The following is a 16,554-nucleotide window of genomic DNA, read 5'->3' as shown; positions in this document are numbered from 1 at the left end:
CCTTCAAATGTTGGACTGCAGCTCTCATCAGTCCAAGCCAATGTGGTCAAAGGTAGTTGTAGCCCAGCAACATTTGAAGAACCACATGTTCCCCACTTCTGTTCTGAACGATATTCTCCTTTGATCTTGCCCACTATAATTTAGCATTGTTTCAGCCTGAAGATGCTGATTGCATAAGGGAGGGTCTTAGCTCACTGGCAGGCATATTATTGTTGTTCTTTTTGTTGTTAATGAAATATGATGGTGATGATAGTTTCACAGTCTAACATGTGCTACCAACTGGAGCTCTGGATCATCGGTGATTTGGATTCCATTCAAGACCACAAGAATCAATGATGTATTGTTGGATAAAGTGGTAAGTTCCAGGCACTGTCACTTTTTGTAAATGTGCTGCTGTGATCCTACCTATGACAATTTACTGTTCCAGTTGTTAATACTCATAAACGCACACACGTGTACAGTCAGCCCTCCATATCCACAGATTCTGAATCCACAGATTCAAGCATTCATGGCTTGAAAGCATTTATATAATCCAAAAAGCAAACCCTGATTTTGCCATTTTATAAGGGACATCATTTTACTATCCATTGTATTTAATAGGACTTGAACATCTACAGATTTTGGCATCCATAGGGGATCCTGCAACCAAACCCCAGAGGATACAGGGCCTCCCACTATACTGTATATCTCCCCCCCCCCCCCCCCCCCCCCAATGCTGGGGCTTAGGGCAGCTTACAAAACTTTAAAACTAATGCTGAAAAAAATATCAATGCAGTTGTACCAAAGTTATGTTAAAATGCAATTAGACATGCTACAGAATTAAAAGTGTTTTAAAATCCATTATAAAAAAGAAGATAAAAATCAGCAAAGACAGCACATCATTAAAACTCCTTTGTAATTAATTCCTAAATGCCTGTTAGAATTAAACAGTTTTTACTTTCCAGTGGAAGGATAGTAAGGAGGCAGCTGTTCTAGCCTCCTTAAAAAGGGAGTTTCAAAGTTGGGGAGCTGTCCCCAAGAAGGTTCATTTGCTAGGTTTAATCTCTTGGTGTCTCTCATTAAAAATGATAAAGAATCATAGTGCTGGAACATAAACCAATGGGAAGGCGCTGTAGAATCAACAGCAATAGACTCATTACTATTCTCCCCTCACCTTCATGTTGTGTAATGAGAATAATGAGAAATATAACAGATTGCTGTAGATTCTATGCTATGACAGTGATCAAGTTACAATTCAAGGGTATTGACAAGCTGGAACATGTCCAGAGGAGGGTGACCAAAATGGGGAAATGACTGGAAACCATGTCCTATGAAGAATGGCTTAGGGACCTGGGTATGGTTAACAGGTGAAATAATTGACATGTTTAAATATTTGAAGGGATATCATACTGAAGATTGAGCAAGTTTGTTTTCTACTGCTCCGGAGACTAGGACCTGGAGAAAGTGATTGAAACTACTGGAAAAGAGATTCCACTGAAAGATTAGGAAAAACTTTCTGATAGTTTTTTGTGGGGTTTTCAGGCTATGTGGCGCTGTTCTAGAAGAATTTATTCCCGACATTTCATCAGGAATAATCTCTTCTAGAACATGGCCACATAGCCCAAAAAATCCACAAAAAACTGTGGATGCCAGCCATGAAAGCCTTCAACTTTCTGGTAGTAAGAGGTGTTCCACAGTGGAACATGCTGCTTTGGACAGCGGTGGAGTCTCCTTTTTTGGGAGATTTTTAAACAGGTTGGATGGCTATCTGTCAGAAGTGCTTTGACTGTGTCTTCTTGCATGGCAAGGGTTTGGACTGGGTGGCCCTTGAGGTTTTAGTTAAAGGCAGAGATCATCTAATACATGTGAACAAATCAGGAGAAGACTTTCACCTGAGATCTTGGAGAACAGATGACAGTCAAGAGTATATGGTCTGGGCTAGCTGGACCAATGGTTTGGCCTTGGGATAGGACAGTTTTCATATGTTCATACATCAAGTTAAATGGCGAATATTATATGGCACATTTTGCTCTGGATCTTCTGATGCTTTTGCCTAGTCAGAATGCAATACATACCTAAAAGGAAGCTTCTCATCATTTGGCTTGATGCAACGCACATAATGTGGAGTGGTGGCATTCAGGGTCTCCATAAGCAAATGTAAGGAGTTACGGAACTAGAAGAGACAAACAAAAACACAATGCAGTCCTGAAATTAAACGTCAAATCAATGGGATCTTCAACACAATGCCCACTCATTTTGCCATGTCATCAGAATGTCTTTAAAAGCATCTTCCTTCTATTCCATATCCACATCAATTCCTCACTGACTTAATAGTGAATTTTTAGTGGGACTCTAAAGGAGCATGTTAGTGTGGATGTTGAACTGAAAGAGATTTCTCTCTACCTGATGCCCCACTGTTTTCTTGTGCTCTTTATTGGCGGCTTTCACAACTGGACGGGCAGAACGAATATTGATTTTCAAGGAAGTTCCCTTTCCAGCTGGAGCGATGGGTACAGGATCTTTTTCATCATGAAACAAATCAGCTACCATTGGGTACTAAAAGAAGGAAAGACAGTTAGAATTTAGTGTTTTTCTCACTACAAGAACAGCCAAAATCCACAAATAGTGATGTCTTTATCGATGCCAACCAAATACACAAAATACATGTTGCAAGTTTTTGAAGTACCACTGGGTTCTTCATGAGGCAAAGGTATTAAAAATCATACAGGAGAAAAAAAATATGATGATGTTAGTTAAGATGGTATGGAGGGTGATCTATGCAGGTAGGCTATTTCTCCTTCGGGGTTCTGGGAGACAAAGAGTCATAAAGTCCAGGAAATAAAATCCATTATCAGCACTAAAAAAGATACTTCAAGATCCAGGTTGCCTCCATCCTTGTGAGGCTACCAGCCCCTTTGTTAGACAGAAAACATTGAACTAAATAGCAATGGCTTGACAAAATGCAGGCCTGTGACTAACATCAGTATTTTGTGCATTTTGGTTGGCCCAGTAAAGGTACCACTCACATGTGGACTCTGGATGCTATTGTATTTTGCATTATACCTTTGGATATGTCTTCTCATTACAAGCAATCAAACCATAGAAACATTCCTTTCTTGTCAGCAAATTCAGACTTATTGTGCTTGAAGTGAAGGTGTTTAAAGTAGTCCATGCTAAAATGTCAGTTATATTCTTGTTATCTCTTGGAGCCAAACTAGCTGTGATGCGAAACACATCACTTGAAATTTTCTATTTCTTATATGGGCATAGCTCCAGTAAGAGTTAGCATGATGCAGTGGTATGAGTGCTGGACTCTGGAGATCAGGGTTCGAATCCCTGATCAGCTATGGAAACTCACTGGGGGGGCCCTTGGGCAAGTCACATTCTCTCAGCCTCCGGGGAAGGCAAAAGCAAAACCCTTCTGAACAAATCTTGACAAAGAAACCTCATGATAGGGTCACCTTTAAGTTTCCCTAAGTCAGTGATTTGAAGGCACACAATAACCATGTGCCTCAGGCCCCATACAGACAGGCCAAAATAAAGCTGCTTCGGGTCACTTTGGAGGTATGCTGTTTAAATGATGCATGCGTCCTAAGAGTCCGGAAGCCACGCCAAAGCCACGATCCAATCCTAAGGACTAGAGTGCAGTTTTGGCACAGCTTCCGGACTCTTAGGTTGCATGCATTTTTTAAACAGCAACCTTCAAAGTGACCCAACGAGCTTTATTTTGGCAGTCTGTATGGGGCCTCAGTTGACAAAGCCTCTGACAAAGAAGCTCCTTTTTTCAAAGTCTTTTTACACTTTTTCCAAAGTCTTTTTACACCTGTCCAGTTCACTCTTTCTTCTGTCTAGCTGGACGATTTTTAGCACCACTGGATGGTAAAGAAGTATTGGAGAAACACAGTCTTTCAGGTTCTGTTGCAGCAAAATTCCTGCAATAAGGAATGCAATACAGCTGGGGGATGTGAAAGAATCGGACTCTACTCGAGACAATTCTACTATCACTGTCCATGCCTGGCTACAACAAGAAGGGTAAACAACAGCTGCTTCCAGAATCCCTTTTGAGCATGCATAAAGAGGAAAACAGAGAGATATTATCTTGCCTTATCTTAAAAACCAAACTGGAAATCATCAGGTAAGGGGGAAAAGAAAAAGTCATCCCTGGATGCATTTTGGAAGAATCCTACAAGGTTCAAAATGGGCAAGGCTTTCTAACCTGGCTGCTTCATTTCACCCATGCATATCATTAATTTTAAATAAAAAGTTTGCTAACAACCTATTGAATGGCTCTTCTTTTTCTGGTGTAAGAACTTAGCCCTATTCTTTCCATGTTACTTCTACTTCTAGTACCAAATTTTATGTTAAAGAAGTAATTCCCATCAACACATCTACTTTGTTAACTGAAGTCTACCATATTTCATTTCATTTCACTTCACTTCACTTTACTTCTAACAGCAGATGCAGAGTGGATTTTTCTTCAGGATCGCAATTTTCTTCAGGACCCACTTATACAATTAGAAGTCTGCTATCCATTATTAGTGGTTAAGGTTTTTTAAAAATATTATTTACATTCTTATCTTGCACTGGGTCTGGTTTCAAGCTCATTCTTTTATTTGCTAGCCAACTAAGGAGAAAAATGTTATGTTGTGTAAGCACATTCTAAACTACAGAATAATTTCCAAGAAAGAAGATGACAAGAAATAGTGTTTTTACATGGTTTGGGTCTGGGAGACCTAGAATTAAAGGCCAATTTCATCATGATCTGAAAAGTAGTGGGTAGATCTTCTTCAGGTAACCTGTACTAGAATATAGGTAGCCCATACCACATCACAGCTGTGCAGATGAAATACAGTAAGGACTATAAAGCAAATTTACAAGTAGAAATATCTAAGAAAATAAGTGGAATCTGCAACAGAAGTTTAAAAATATACAGTGTTCTTGTGCAATCATACAGTTTTCCAGGATATTTCAATACTTCATTGTCTCTAAGAATTTGTGGTGGGGATTTCTGCAAGGTTCTCCAAGGCCTGCTGGTGCCTTAGAGTTTGGGACTGGTAATATTTTTGGCTACACAAGGAAAAGGGCTTGGTAAACTGACTCACAAGTCAAGTCACAAGGCCATTCTGTGCCTCGTGGAGAACAGGCAGGATTGGAGAAGCATGTGGCTATGTCCCTCTAGCCAGATGAAAAATGATTATATCAGCAATGGAATCTGCTAGGATCCCCCAGAGGTCTCAGCACTGGTACAATAATTTTGTGTCTGGATACGGCCAGATGCTTCTCCAATCATGTCAATTTAACATAAACCACAGAAAGGAACATCATCTTCCATAGCATCCCAAAATGGATATATGTATATGTAAGGGAAAGTTACATGTGCATAGGCCCCTACCAGGATGCTAGCCAGCAAGGGGGATTGGAAAAGTCCAAAAAAGTTATATCTTATTAGTATATATGCTAATAACATTTTATCTGATTTTACTTTTTTAAAAATGTGCTTGATAAAAGAGTTCTGACAAAAACCTCTGAAAGTTTCTGGACATATCAAGGAAAAAAAATGTTAACTAAGTAAGGCTAGGCTGTAAAAAACAGCTCTGCTATCACAGCATGCCTCTTGCATATTCTCTACTTCACAGCACTTCTGTCATGAAACAAACTGTGGATAGTTCAATTTTAAATCTCTTCCCCAAGATACACACTAGAACTATACACAAATAAAGCAGCATCTCCCCAGTCCTGCCTTTATGAAGAGTGGATTTGTGATTTCTCATCAGTTGCTCCAGCTGATTAATTGGTCTAACCTTGTTTGCATATCTGCCAAAATCCCACAGAGGAAAAAATTTGTTTGCATTGTATTATCATCTGGCCAGGCACATGATGGTATATTTGTTTTATGCTTGCTGGGTGTTATTTTAATCTTAACTGCCCACATAACTCTTTTGTCTGTCTATCTCTTGTCTCCAGCCAGAGATTCTTACCCTCTCACTTTCAGCAGAGCTTGCAAGTAATGCCTTGCAAATAACAGCACTACTTTGGAAGGTAACTTTTTGAAGTAAAGAGGACACAGTGATGGGCCTTTTTTGGAACAATATAACAGTTGAGAGCCAGGTTGGTATGACTCTGGTGACCAGGATCTGAATCCCATTTAGCCACAGACACCCACTGGATGATCTTGGGAAAATCTCACTCTCTCAGCCTCAGGAAGGCAAACAAATGCCCTCTAAACAAATCTTGCCAAAACCAAAATCAAACCCTGTGAGAGGCTAGCCTTAGGAACACCATGTCTGAAATGACTTGAAGGCATAACAACAACAACAACAACAGAACTATCAGTATTGCAACTAAGCGTAACAAGTAATGTTGACTCACTGTTCCTGTTCCATGGCTTTGGGGATATCATGTGGGGAATGGGGGGGGTGGATGGGACAATTCTGTATTTTTACAGTAATTTTTTTACAAAAAAAATCTTAGAAATATGCAGTTGTAGCAGTTTTGTAATATGCAACTTTTAAAATAAAGACTAACTACCATCAGTGATCAGCGATCATCAGCCAGTGGATCACTGAAAGCTTGCAACATGTATTTTGGTAGAAGAATGAGATGGTACAATAAAATTTACTACATTCTCACTGTAGGTTATTGCAAGATACACTTCAGGTAAGTACAAGGCACCACTGTTGGATGGTCTCCTTGGGGTAAATGGGTGCGATGAAACCCATATCCAGGTTGACCCCACAGTTCCCACCCTTGGGCTACAATCACTACCTTTAAGCTCCTTCCTAAGATCCTACTTAGGCTTTGAAGTTGCTGCTATTCTGGACAAGTGGCTATATTGATCAGTAGGTTCAGTATGGTTAAGCATGACTATTTCTCCCTTTCAACCCTTAAACAAAAGCAGTCAGACACAGCAGTAGAAAATAAATAAAACCAATTAAGATTTATACAATTAAGTTATTTTGTGCAATCTGAAAGTTGAAGGCTTTGAACCAATGTAACTAAGAGACTGGACAAATATCAAGGAATTATATGCTCTTCTTGCCTTGACTCTCTTGCACAAATCCTCCCTTTGCCATTCATTCTATATTCTATATTCACCCTGGTGAATCCACTTGAGTTATTGAGAAAATACTTTTTCTGTTAAAGAGGGTGAAATCTAAAGTTTAGATTGCTTTAAAAGTCTATTATAAATTAGCTGAGGAAAAGGCTGTCAGTGGTTACTAGCCACTTGTTCTTGTTGTGTGTCTTCAAGTAATTTCTGACTTATGGTGACAGTAAGCAAAACGTACCATTGGGTTTTCCTGCAGCTGAGAGTATGTGACTTGCCCAAGGTCACCCAGTGGGTTTCCATGGCTGAACAGGGATTAGAACACTGGTCTCTAGAGTCCTAGTCCAATCACTACACCACACTGGCTATATATAACTCATCTATCTAGTTACTAGCCACTTTTTATTGATGTGTGCTTTCAAATTGTTTTCTACATATGGTAACCACACTGGCTATATATTACCACTAGTATCATTGGTGTTATACCTATAAAGCTATTGCTGGGGGAGCACTGCAGGAAGTTGTTATACCCCTTTCCTGCTGGTGGGCTTCCCATAGGCACTTGTTTCCCATAGGCACCCCTTTGTGTAAGAAGCTTAATGATTTGTGCAGTAAGTTGCAGGCTCTGACATTCAATTTCCTTTCTCCCTTTTGGAGTGACACATATTGGGCTGCAGCCATAAAACTGTGGAAGTGACAAAAGGTTTTTTCAGAATGCCAAAAGAGTTAGGTGCAAATCTAAAGCACGTAAAAGCAAAGCATTTCCCCAGGAGCTCTGCAAGATGTGTATCTCGATAGCTGAATGTGCCATTTGGACAAGGAAAAAAATGTTCAACATGTTTCAAGCCTTTCCAAGAGCAGAAAAAACATAATGCCAGATAGCAGCTCTTAGATATCTCATTCAGACCTAATAATGAATAATTCACTTTCTCTTGAATTTGTACCCTAGTACTGCTGGGATTAAAAAAAACAAACATGGATGGGATATTGCATTTGCTTTGTTATATGCTCAGGGTATGTTATATGCTTAGAATATCAGAGGAGTTGATAGGTATAAGATGACTTTCTGCTCAGTCATTAACTAAGATAAAGACTATCGTCAAAAATCAGAAGGATACGACTTGGAAGAGCAGCCACAAAGGAACTAGATAAGAACCCCAAATGTAAAGGCATATAACTAAATACCAAATCCAGAATCATCCAGGGCATTGGATTTCTGATTTCTACATATGATTGTGAAAGCTGTGCAGTGAAGAAAGGAAGATAGAAAGAAAATCAAGTCATTTGAAATGTGGTGCTGGAAAAGTTCTATGCATTCTATGGACTGCCATAAAGACAAACAAATGGGTCTTGGAGAAAATCAAGCCTGAATTCTCTCACTAGACTTGAAGAGGAGTAAACTGAAAATACAAAGTACTAGAAGTACTATGAAAATATCATGAGACAAAATGACTCATTGGGAAAAATGATAACACTTGATAAAGTAGAAGGCACTTCTGAGCCATTGTGGTGTAGTAGTTTGAGTGCTGGACTGGGAAACTAGGAGATTAAGGTTCAAATCCCTGCTCAGTCATGTAAACCAACTGGGCAAGTCACACACTCTCAGTCTCATCCAAGAGCAAACCTCCTTTGAGCAAATTCTGCTAAGAAAACTCTGTGATAGGGTCACCTTAGGGTAGCCTAAGTTGCTCTCGTAAGAGAGAGCTGACATCTGGCGTCCCTCAAAGCGCCATCCTGTCCCCCATGCTTTTTAACATTTACACGAAGCCGCTGGGTGAGGTCATCTGGAGAATTGGGGCTTGGTGTTATCAGTACGCTGATGACACCCAAATCTATCTCTCCATGTCTCCGACTGAAGCAGTGACCAAGGATGGCATTTCGCCTCTGAATGCCTGCCTTGGGTCGGTAATGGGCTGGATGAGGGAAAACAAACTCAAGTTTAATCCAGAGAAAACGGAGTTACTAGTAATAGGTACCCCTGGCCCAGGGAAGGAGATCTGCCATACAGTCTTGCATGGGATCACACTTCCCCTGAAGGACGAGGTTCACAGTTTAGGCATGTTTCTGGATTTGTGTTTACAGTTGTCATCTCAGGTGGAGGCGATATCCAGGAGTGCTTGGCACCAACTTCGATTGATACACCAGCTGCGTCCCTACCTGGCCCAGGAGGACCTTGAAACAGTGGTGCATGCGCTGGTAATGTCTCTTTTAGATTTCTGCAATGCGCTCTACATGGGGCTACCTTTGTACCAAACCCAGAAGCTTCAAGTGATTTAAAATGCTGCGGCCAGACTGATCACTAAAACATCTAGATCAGAACATATCACACCAATATTAAAATCTTTACATTGGCTACTGATCAGCTTCTGGGCCCAATACAAAGTGTTGGTTATTACCTTTAAAGCCCTACATGGCTCAGGCCCAAATTACTTGAAGGAACGCCTCTCCCTACGCAATCCACCCCACACACTCAGAACATCTGGAAAGATATTACTAGAGTACCCAAAAATCAGACTGAAATCGACTTATGACAGAACATTTACTGCTGCTGCCCCCAGACTTTGGAACAACCTTCCGGAGGAGATCCGTCGCATCAACACCCTAGATCAGAAGTCGGCAACCTACGGCCCGCGGGCTGTATCTGGCCCGCGGAGACCATGGAACCGGCCCCAGGCCGGCCCTGCCACCAATTGCTGCCGGCGGCCTGCTCCCTCCCCCCGCCCTCCGCGGAGGCCGAGGAGAAGCAGGCGGGGCCACTGGCTTCCTCCTCGGCCTCCGTGGGGCCCTGGCTCCGCGGAGGCCGAGGAGAAGCGCGCGGGGCCGCTGGCTTCCTCCTTGGCCTCCGTGGGGCCCTGGCTCTGCTGAGGCCGAGGAGAAGCGCGCGGGGGAGGCAAGGAGGCGGCCTGCCGCCTCCGCAGGCTCCCCCCAGGGCTCTTGCGGCCCCAGGCCTCTCCCTTATTTGAGGATGAGGAGGAGGAGGAGGATGAGAAAGAGGAGGATGAAAAAGAGGAGGAGGAGAAGGAGGAGGTGGAAAGGTGAGTCATTTCAGGTCTGCCTTGGTTTTTTTAAATTAATTTTTAAAAATATGCAATACTTATTTTTGTTTTTTATTTCATTATTTTTATTATTGCTTTTTATTTTATTTCATTATTTTTATTATTTCTGAAGGTGAGACAGTGTGACTTTCCAAAGTGCTGTAACAAAGGTCTGCTGTAACAATGATAGTGGTGGTGGTGGTGATGATGATGATGATATCAGTCAGTTTCTGAGACATGCACTCACTCTTTCTGAAGGTGAGACACTGTGACTTTCCAAAGTGCATTTCTGTGTATTTTTGGTGCATTTATTGCTGAAAGGTCTGCTGTAACAATGATAGTGGTGGTGGTGGTGGTGATGATGATGATGATGATGATGATGATGATATCAGTCAGCACACGCCTCCTCCTCCTCCTCTCAGGGCTTCAGTGGAAACTCCGCCCCGGCATGCGGCTCCGCCCCCAGAGGGTGGAAACTCCACCCCCCGGCTTCGGCCCCCCAATTGTCTGAGGGACAGCAACCCGGCCCCGGCTCAAAAAGGTTGCCTACCCCTGCCCTAGATGCTTTTAAGAAAGCACTTAAGACAGATATCTTCCAGCAGACCTATCCATTTGATCCACCATAATGGAACCTCGGTAATATCCTATCTTCCACTAATTTTATATAGGTATGGACTGTATTAATTTTATGAATTTGTCTTGTTCATTAATTGATTTAATTTTAGATAATTTGTGCTTGTTGTAATGCTGATTGTTGTAATGCTAAGAGGCGGGAGATATAAAGATTTTATTATTATTAGCCATACACTAAGTCATAATTACTTGAAGACACACACCAACACCGCCATCAACACCACCACCAACAACAACAGAGTGGAAGGCAGTAAGAAAAGAGGGGGATGACACCACAGGAGGATTGATCCAATCAAGGTAGCCACAGCTCTGAGTCTGCAAGACCTCAGTAGGACAGTTGATGACCACAGTTTTTGGAGGTCTCTCATTCATAGGACTGTCTTAAATCAAAATTGACTAGACTGCAAATAACAACAACAACATGAGTTGAGCTGGATCACACCAAGAGCCTATCTAATACACAATAACCAACCAATGGGAAAGTCAAAAATAGGACTGAGTACAACAATGCCTTCCCCTTTATGTTTCCCAGTGAATGCCACCCAGACTCATACTATTTTTAATCCTGGAAATATGATATTACCAATGTGAACAGCCATTGGATACCTCATGTGCTATGAAAACATGCTACATGCTAGTGAAAGTTAAGACTATAAAGAAGCGAGAAGAGCTTCTGCACAAACGCTTTAGTGGAATTTCAGAGAATCTGCATTCAGACAAGCAATTGAAGCATGGTTTGCTTCTCTTAGCTGTAGTTTGCACATCAGAACCTACTGTGGCTTCCAAAGCACAATCAGAAACCATAGCTTAAAGCCAGCTTCTCCATCTCTGCTTATGTTAACTGCCCTATGCATACAGGTAGCAAGTATTCAGAGGTGCTGATTCAGTTAAGTGGAACAACTAAAGAGAAATCAAAACAGTCCAAATTATACACCGATAATCCAAGAAGATGAAGGCAGGTGCAGGGGCTAAGAGTCAGCCAGTTCAGAGGTCATTCCATAAAGCTAGTGGTCCAGCTATCCAAAGCCAAAAAGAGATGAGACAAGGAGTTGTGAAACATGCCCAGCCATCACCATGATCTGTACTTTTCCCCCCTCAAACTGATCTCAAGGTGGCCCTAAAATTGATATGAGTGCAATACAGTTAAAAAGAAACAATAGGTCAACCTTAAAATAGAATAAAATTATTGGCATATTAAAACCATGTACAGTCAGCCCTTGATATCCTCAGATTCTGAATCCATAGATTCAATCATCCACAACTTCAAGATATTTTTTTAAAAATCCAAGAAGCAAAACTTGATTTTGCCATTTTATATAAGGGGCAAAATTTTACTACATAGATTTTGGTATCCATGGGGGGTTCTGGAATTAAACCTCAACTGATACCAAGAGCCCTCTGTAAAGTATAGACTTAAAAAATAAGAAGTTAAAAAACAATTAATACTGGTATTTTTAAATACTGAATGGGTGAGGCAGGCGGGCTGTGACTTATTTATAGGGTGAATTGTCCTGATGGTGCAGTGGTTAAATGCCTGTACTGCAGCCACTCACTCAAAACCATAAGGTTGCGAGTTCAATACCAGCAAAAGGGCTCAAGTGTGACTCAGGCTTGCATCCTTCCAAGGTCGCTAAAATGAGTATTCAGATTGTTGGGGGCAGTTAGCTTACTTTTGTAAACTGCTTAGACACTGTTAGTTCAGTATGAAGTAGTATATAAATGAAGCAGTTTGTTTTTGTTTTTCCTTGAGACTTCCAGGAGAGGCAACTCACCCTGGGGGTGGGGACAGAAAAATGGTGGCCAGGAGAGTCTGGACAAATCAAGGGCTAAAAACCCAGCCCAGGGTAGTGGTGGCATATTGCTCCAGAACTACACTGTGTCCACTTGGTCTTACAATGACAATGCTCCACAACTGACAACACTGACAGGATGGTTTCACACAAGATGCTTCTGTAAAAGAGGAAATTGATTTTTTTTATCTGCAGGCTAGGTTAACTCTAATCCAGTGGTCTCACCTCTTCTTCCGTCTGTTTCTGTTGTTTGCAGACACATGAGAAGGATTAAATGGAGAACCACATGGGCTGCATCTGCACTGCAAGAGTAATCCAGTTTGATACTGCTTTAGCAGCATGGTTCAATGCTATGGAATTCTGCAGTTTTGTGAGATATTTGGCCTTCTCTATCAGAGAGCCCAGGAGCCATAACAAACTATAAATCTCAGTATTTCATAGTATGGAGCCTGACACTTGAAGTGGTGACAGACTGCATCAGTTCTGCAACATGGCAGCAGCCTAAGAGTACTGTGAGGACACTGATCCAGAAGTGGTTGCACTCCTCCAGCCAACATGAGCAGTTGCCAGGGCCTTTGGAAGCTGTAATGTAACAACATGAAGGGCCACAGGTTCCTCAACTCTAGTTTGAGAGAAAGCCATTCACTATGGTACACAGTCCAGCCCACACAATGAGTCTCCCATATGGCAGAAAGCGTTTGCTTAACTCACATGCTGCAGTTACCAAAATAGAATCTTTCTCAGAATACCACAAACACACCTTTGTTTTCTTTATTCAGCCTCGGGCTCTTTTTGTCTGTTTGCTTCTTGTTCCTCCTCTTTCCCACACCTCCAGTGAACCTGTACCCTAACAATGCAATGAAATTAACCTGCTACAGATAACAGGGTTATCGGCCCTCTGCAGTCTGACATTGGCTTCTTTGGAGAAAACCTCTTGCTGCCTCATCTCTCTCCACCTGCCTGCTCCCCCTTAGTTCTGTTTGATTGCCCAGGAGTTCTTGTAGGAACTCCTCAAGTTTCTCCCAGTAAAAACAACAATCAGGAGATAAACAAGGAGGAGAGAGGTGAACATGCAGCTCTGGGGAATAAGCATTAGTCTTAAATTGGACTACTCTTTAAAACTATTTACAACATGAAATGAGTTTCGTGGTATCTGCAGATCACCCTGGTGTTCAGTTGCAACCTTGCTTGGAACTGCTGAGCTCTGCAGTTTCCTGGGTGCAAACGCACAAGACAATCTGATTGTAATTACAAGGTAGAAAGTTTGAACACTGCTCAAGAGGAAATTTTAAAATATAATGCTGTCAGGAAGATTGCAGTTTGGCCCTTATTAGCAATGCAAGAAATTGAATAAAATTTAATGAATGGCTGTACCTTGGCTTTGGTGCTGACACAGCACTGCCATGTTGCATGCAAAGCTTGGAAGGTTACTTTTTAAAAAGAACTTGTTACTCCACTCATTACTCTGATCACCCAAAAACTCATTACTTGTTACGGTTACAACACTCCAAAAAGATAGCAGAGGTACTTGTTATTAACAGGGCACCATAGTAGTTACTATAATGCCGCTGGGAAATATAGGACAATACTCTCTGTTTCCCCTAGTTGGTCAATTCTGATATTTCCCCTTGAAAATTCTCAGAAGAATACAGAAGACATTACAAATACTTCTCAGTTGTTGCATGAAGCAGCTAGCATTTCCCTTCTCGCTCCATGTCAAGAACTGCATAATGCACCTTGCCTGGCATGGGTTTAGTGCTGATACTGTATAGATTTGTGAAATATAGGATTAATGGATATTGGCATACTGAAGAAACATAATGGGATATACAGTGAGGTGTTTATAATGAGGGGTTGCTGATCACATTCCTTTGTGATGAAATAACAGAGAGAATGGAGTTACACATGGCTCGAGAACATCCAAGGTCAATTCCCTGGGAAAGCATGCAGAAGTAAGGAGGTGGTGGTATGAGAAATAAGAGTTATAAGGCTGTTTTGCTTTGTAACAAATTAGAAAACAGTCCACCAATTATTTGAAATTGTGTGTTGTTTAATTAGGCTTCGCTAATGCTTGCTGTTTAGTCAGTGCATAAACCCAGTAATGAGTAACAGTCTGACACCCATTTCTGTTCTGCTGAAAAGTAATGACATACAGTATAGCTGTCATGTACGTACATCAGCAGATTTTGGTATTCATATGGGGTCCTGTGGATACTAACGACCCACTCTATTTGAATGGGGGATCACCAGGGAATTTAGTGGACCCTTCCCATCACTGGGGGTTCACTACTGGAGGCCCCACAGGTGGAAAAAAGCATGTCACTGAATAATATGGGGTTGGGAAAGCCACAGACACTCCAATCTGCAAATTGCTAATCTGCCAATGCAGCGGGTCCACTATAACTTGTAGGGTTAGGAAAGAATCTTGCCAGAAAAATTGGAGAATCACTTCTGCCAATCAGAGTTAAGATTACTCGGCTAGATGGGCCAATGATGTGATTTGGTAGGTGGCATCTTCCTATGTTCCTAAGAAACATCCTATAAAGTAGATTAACATCATCCAAAAAGGATTATGCAGAGGACGCATCTCCAGCATCAAGGGATCTTAAAGCAACAACCTGAAGGACAATTAATCTCCTTTTTAGTTCTTGTGAGACATAATGTATCTCTGACACAGCACGTGTGAGAACCTTTGGCCCTCCTGATGTTTGGACCTCATCTTCCAGAAGCTCCAACCAGCATGTCCTATGGTAAGAGACTAAGGGAGATACAGTCCACACAAACAAGATAATCTAAAGATTTGTGGCAGAGTCGAGTGGAACACAGGAACAAACAACAAGTTGTTTTACTGAATGAGACCACTGGTTTGCCCAGTTGCATATTGTTGATCCTGACTGGAAGCATCTCCCCGAGGCTTCAGGCAGAATTATTTTCCCAACCCTGCCTGGACATGCTGAGGATTGAAACAGTAAACTTCTGAAAACAAAACATTTGTTCTAGTACTGAGCTACAATCCTCCCCACAGTTAAGACACAACTGTGCCCTTGCCCATCCCTTTCTACTGTCACCTCTTATAAAATGTATGGAAATATTGTGATGGGAGTTGACACTTATTTTGAGTAAGCCAGGATGAAAAGTTTGCCTCCAAATGTTCAACCTTAAGTGAATCATGAAAGATGAGGAGAAAGAGGAGGCATTTAAGAAATGACAATTCATAATTGTTGTTTTACACAGCCAGATTTTAATCTACCGTGTTCTCTCCCCTATCCCTATTACGACAAACGTTACCTTGCTGGCCTTCAGTATGTTGATCTGCTCTTCATGCACAGTATCTCTGTTTTTCTCCAGAAATCCATCACACTGGTATTCCACCTAAGACAAATTGGAAAGGAAAGGGAGAGTGTGGAAAGTTAAAACTCTCAGTACATATTACTCTAGCTAATATGTCTAGACATTCTTCAGCTACAGGAATCATCCATATAATTGCTGTGTTATTTTCCTCTGCATTCAGAAAACAAGTTTGAAAAAAATACTATTCTTCTTGGCATTCTAAATTAGAATCTGCCCCCATGATGGGAAGCTGAAATGACTAGGATTTTATGTTGTTGTCCCACCAAACTGAATCTCAGTGAATAAGGAAAAAAACTTATAGAATTGAGTATCTGGCCTAAATCCAATTGCTAGTCCCAACCAAAATAAACCCACTGAATCAGCTGCTAAATGGCAGGTTAACTGTTACATAAATCCCATTGATTCAATGGGCCTTCCCTAGTTGGGTCACTCAGTTGGATTGTTTTTAATTTGTCTTCTTTTCCCCCTGAATCTTAGCAATTATGAAAATGGAAAACTGGGATTTCAATATGGACCTAAGGAATGTATGATCATGTCATAAGAGCTGTATGGAGTCCAGGGTTCTTGCATTAAGCCAAACATGCCCTTCAATGGCAAGGCTGCCTTGAGTCAAATTTTGGGAGACAGTTGGGATATAAGTCCAATAAATAAATAAAAGTCCAATAAATAAATAAAAATAAATAAAATGAATAAAAGTAAACCTTCAGAGGAAATATCTACA

The 16,554-nt window shown here is 41.3% G+C and overlaps 1 protein-coding gene across 5 annotated transcripts in view; it reads right to left on the bottom strand.

Moving 5' to 3' along the window:
* MYO5B (myosin VB) overlaps nt 1-16,554 on the bottom strand; it is a 391,629-nt gene that overhangs the window by 124,163 nt on the left and 250,912 nt on the right. For all 5 annotated transcript variants that reach the window (XM_042448811.1, XM_042448812.1, XM_042448813.1 and 2 more), the window contains 3 exons: nt 15,771-15,854; nt 2,383-2,535; nt 2,055-2,152 (listed from right to left, as the gene is read on the bottom strand). In XM_042448811.1, the coding sequence (XP_042304745.1) occupies nt 2,055-2,152; nt 2,383-2,535; nt 15,771-15,854 (335 nt within the window). The remainder of the gene's footprint in view (nt 1-2,054; nt 2,153-2,382; nt 2,536-15,770; nt 15,855-16,554) is intronic.

The sequence above is a fragment of the Sceloporus undulatus genome, chromosome 2, assembly GCF_019175285.1.
Source record: "Sceloporus undulatus isolate JIND9_A2432 ecotype Alabama chromosome 2, SceUnd_v1.1, whole genome shotgun sequence".
NCBI lineage: Eukaryota > Metazoa > Chordata > Lepidosauria > Squamata > Phrynosomatidae > Sceloporus > Sceloporus undulatus.
This window is presented reverse-complemented; position numbering and strand designations above follow the sequence as displayed.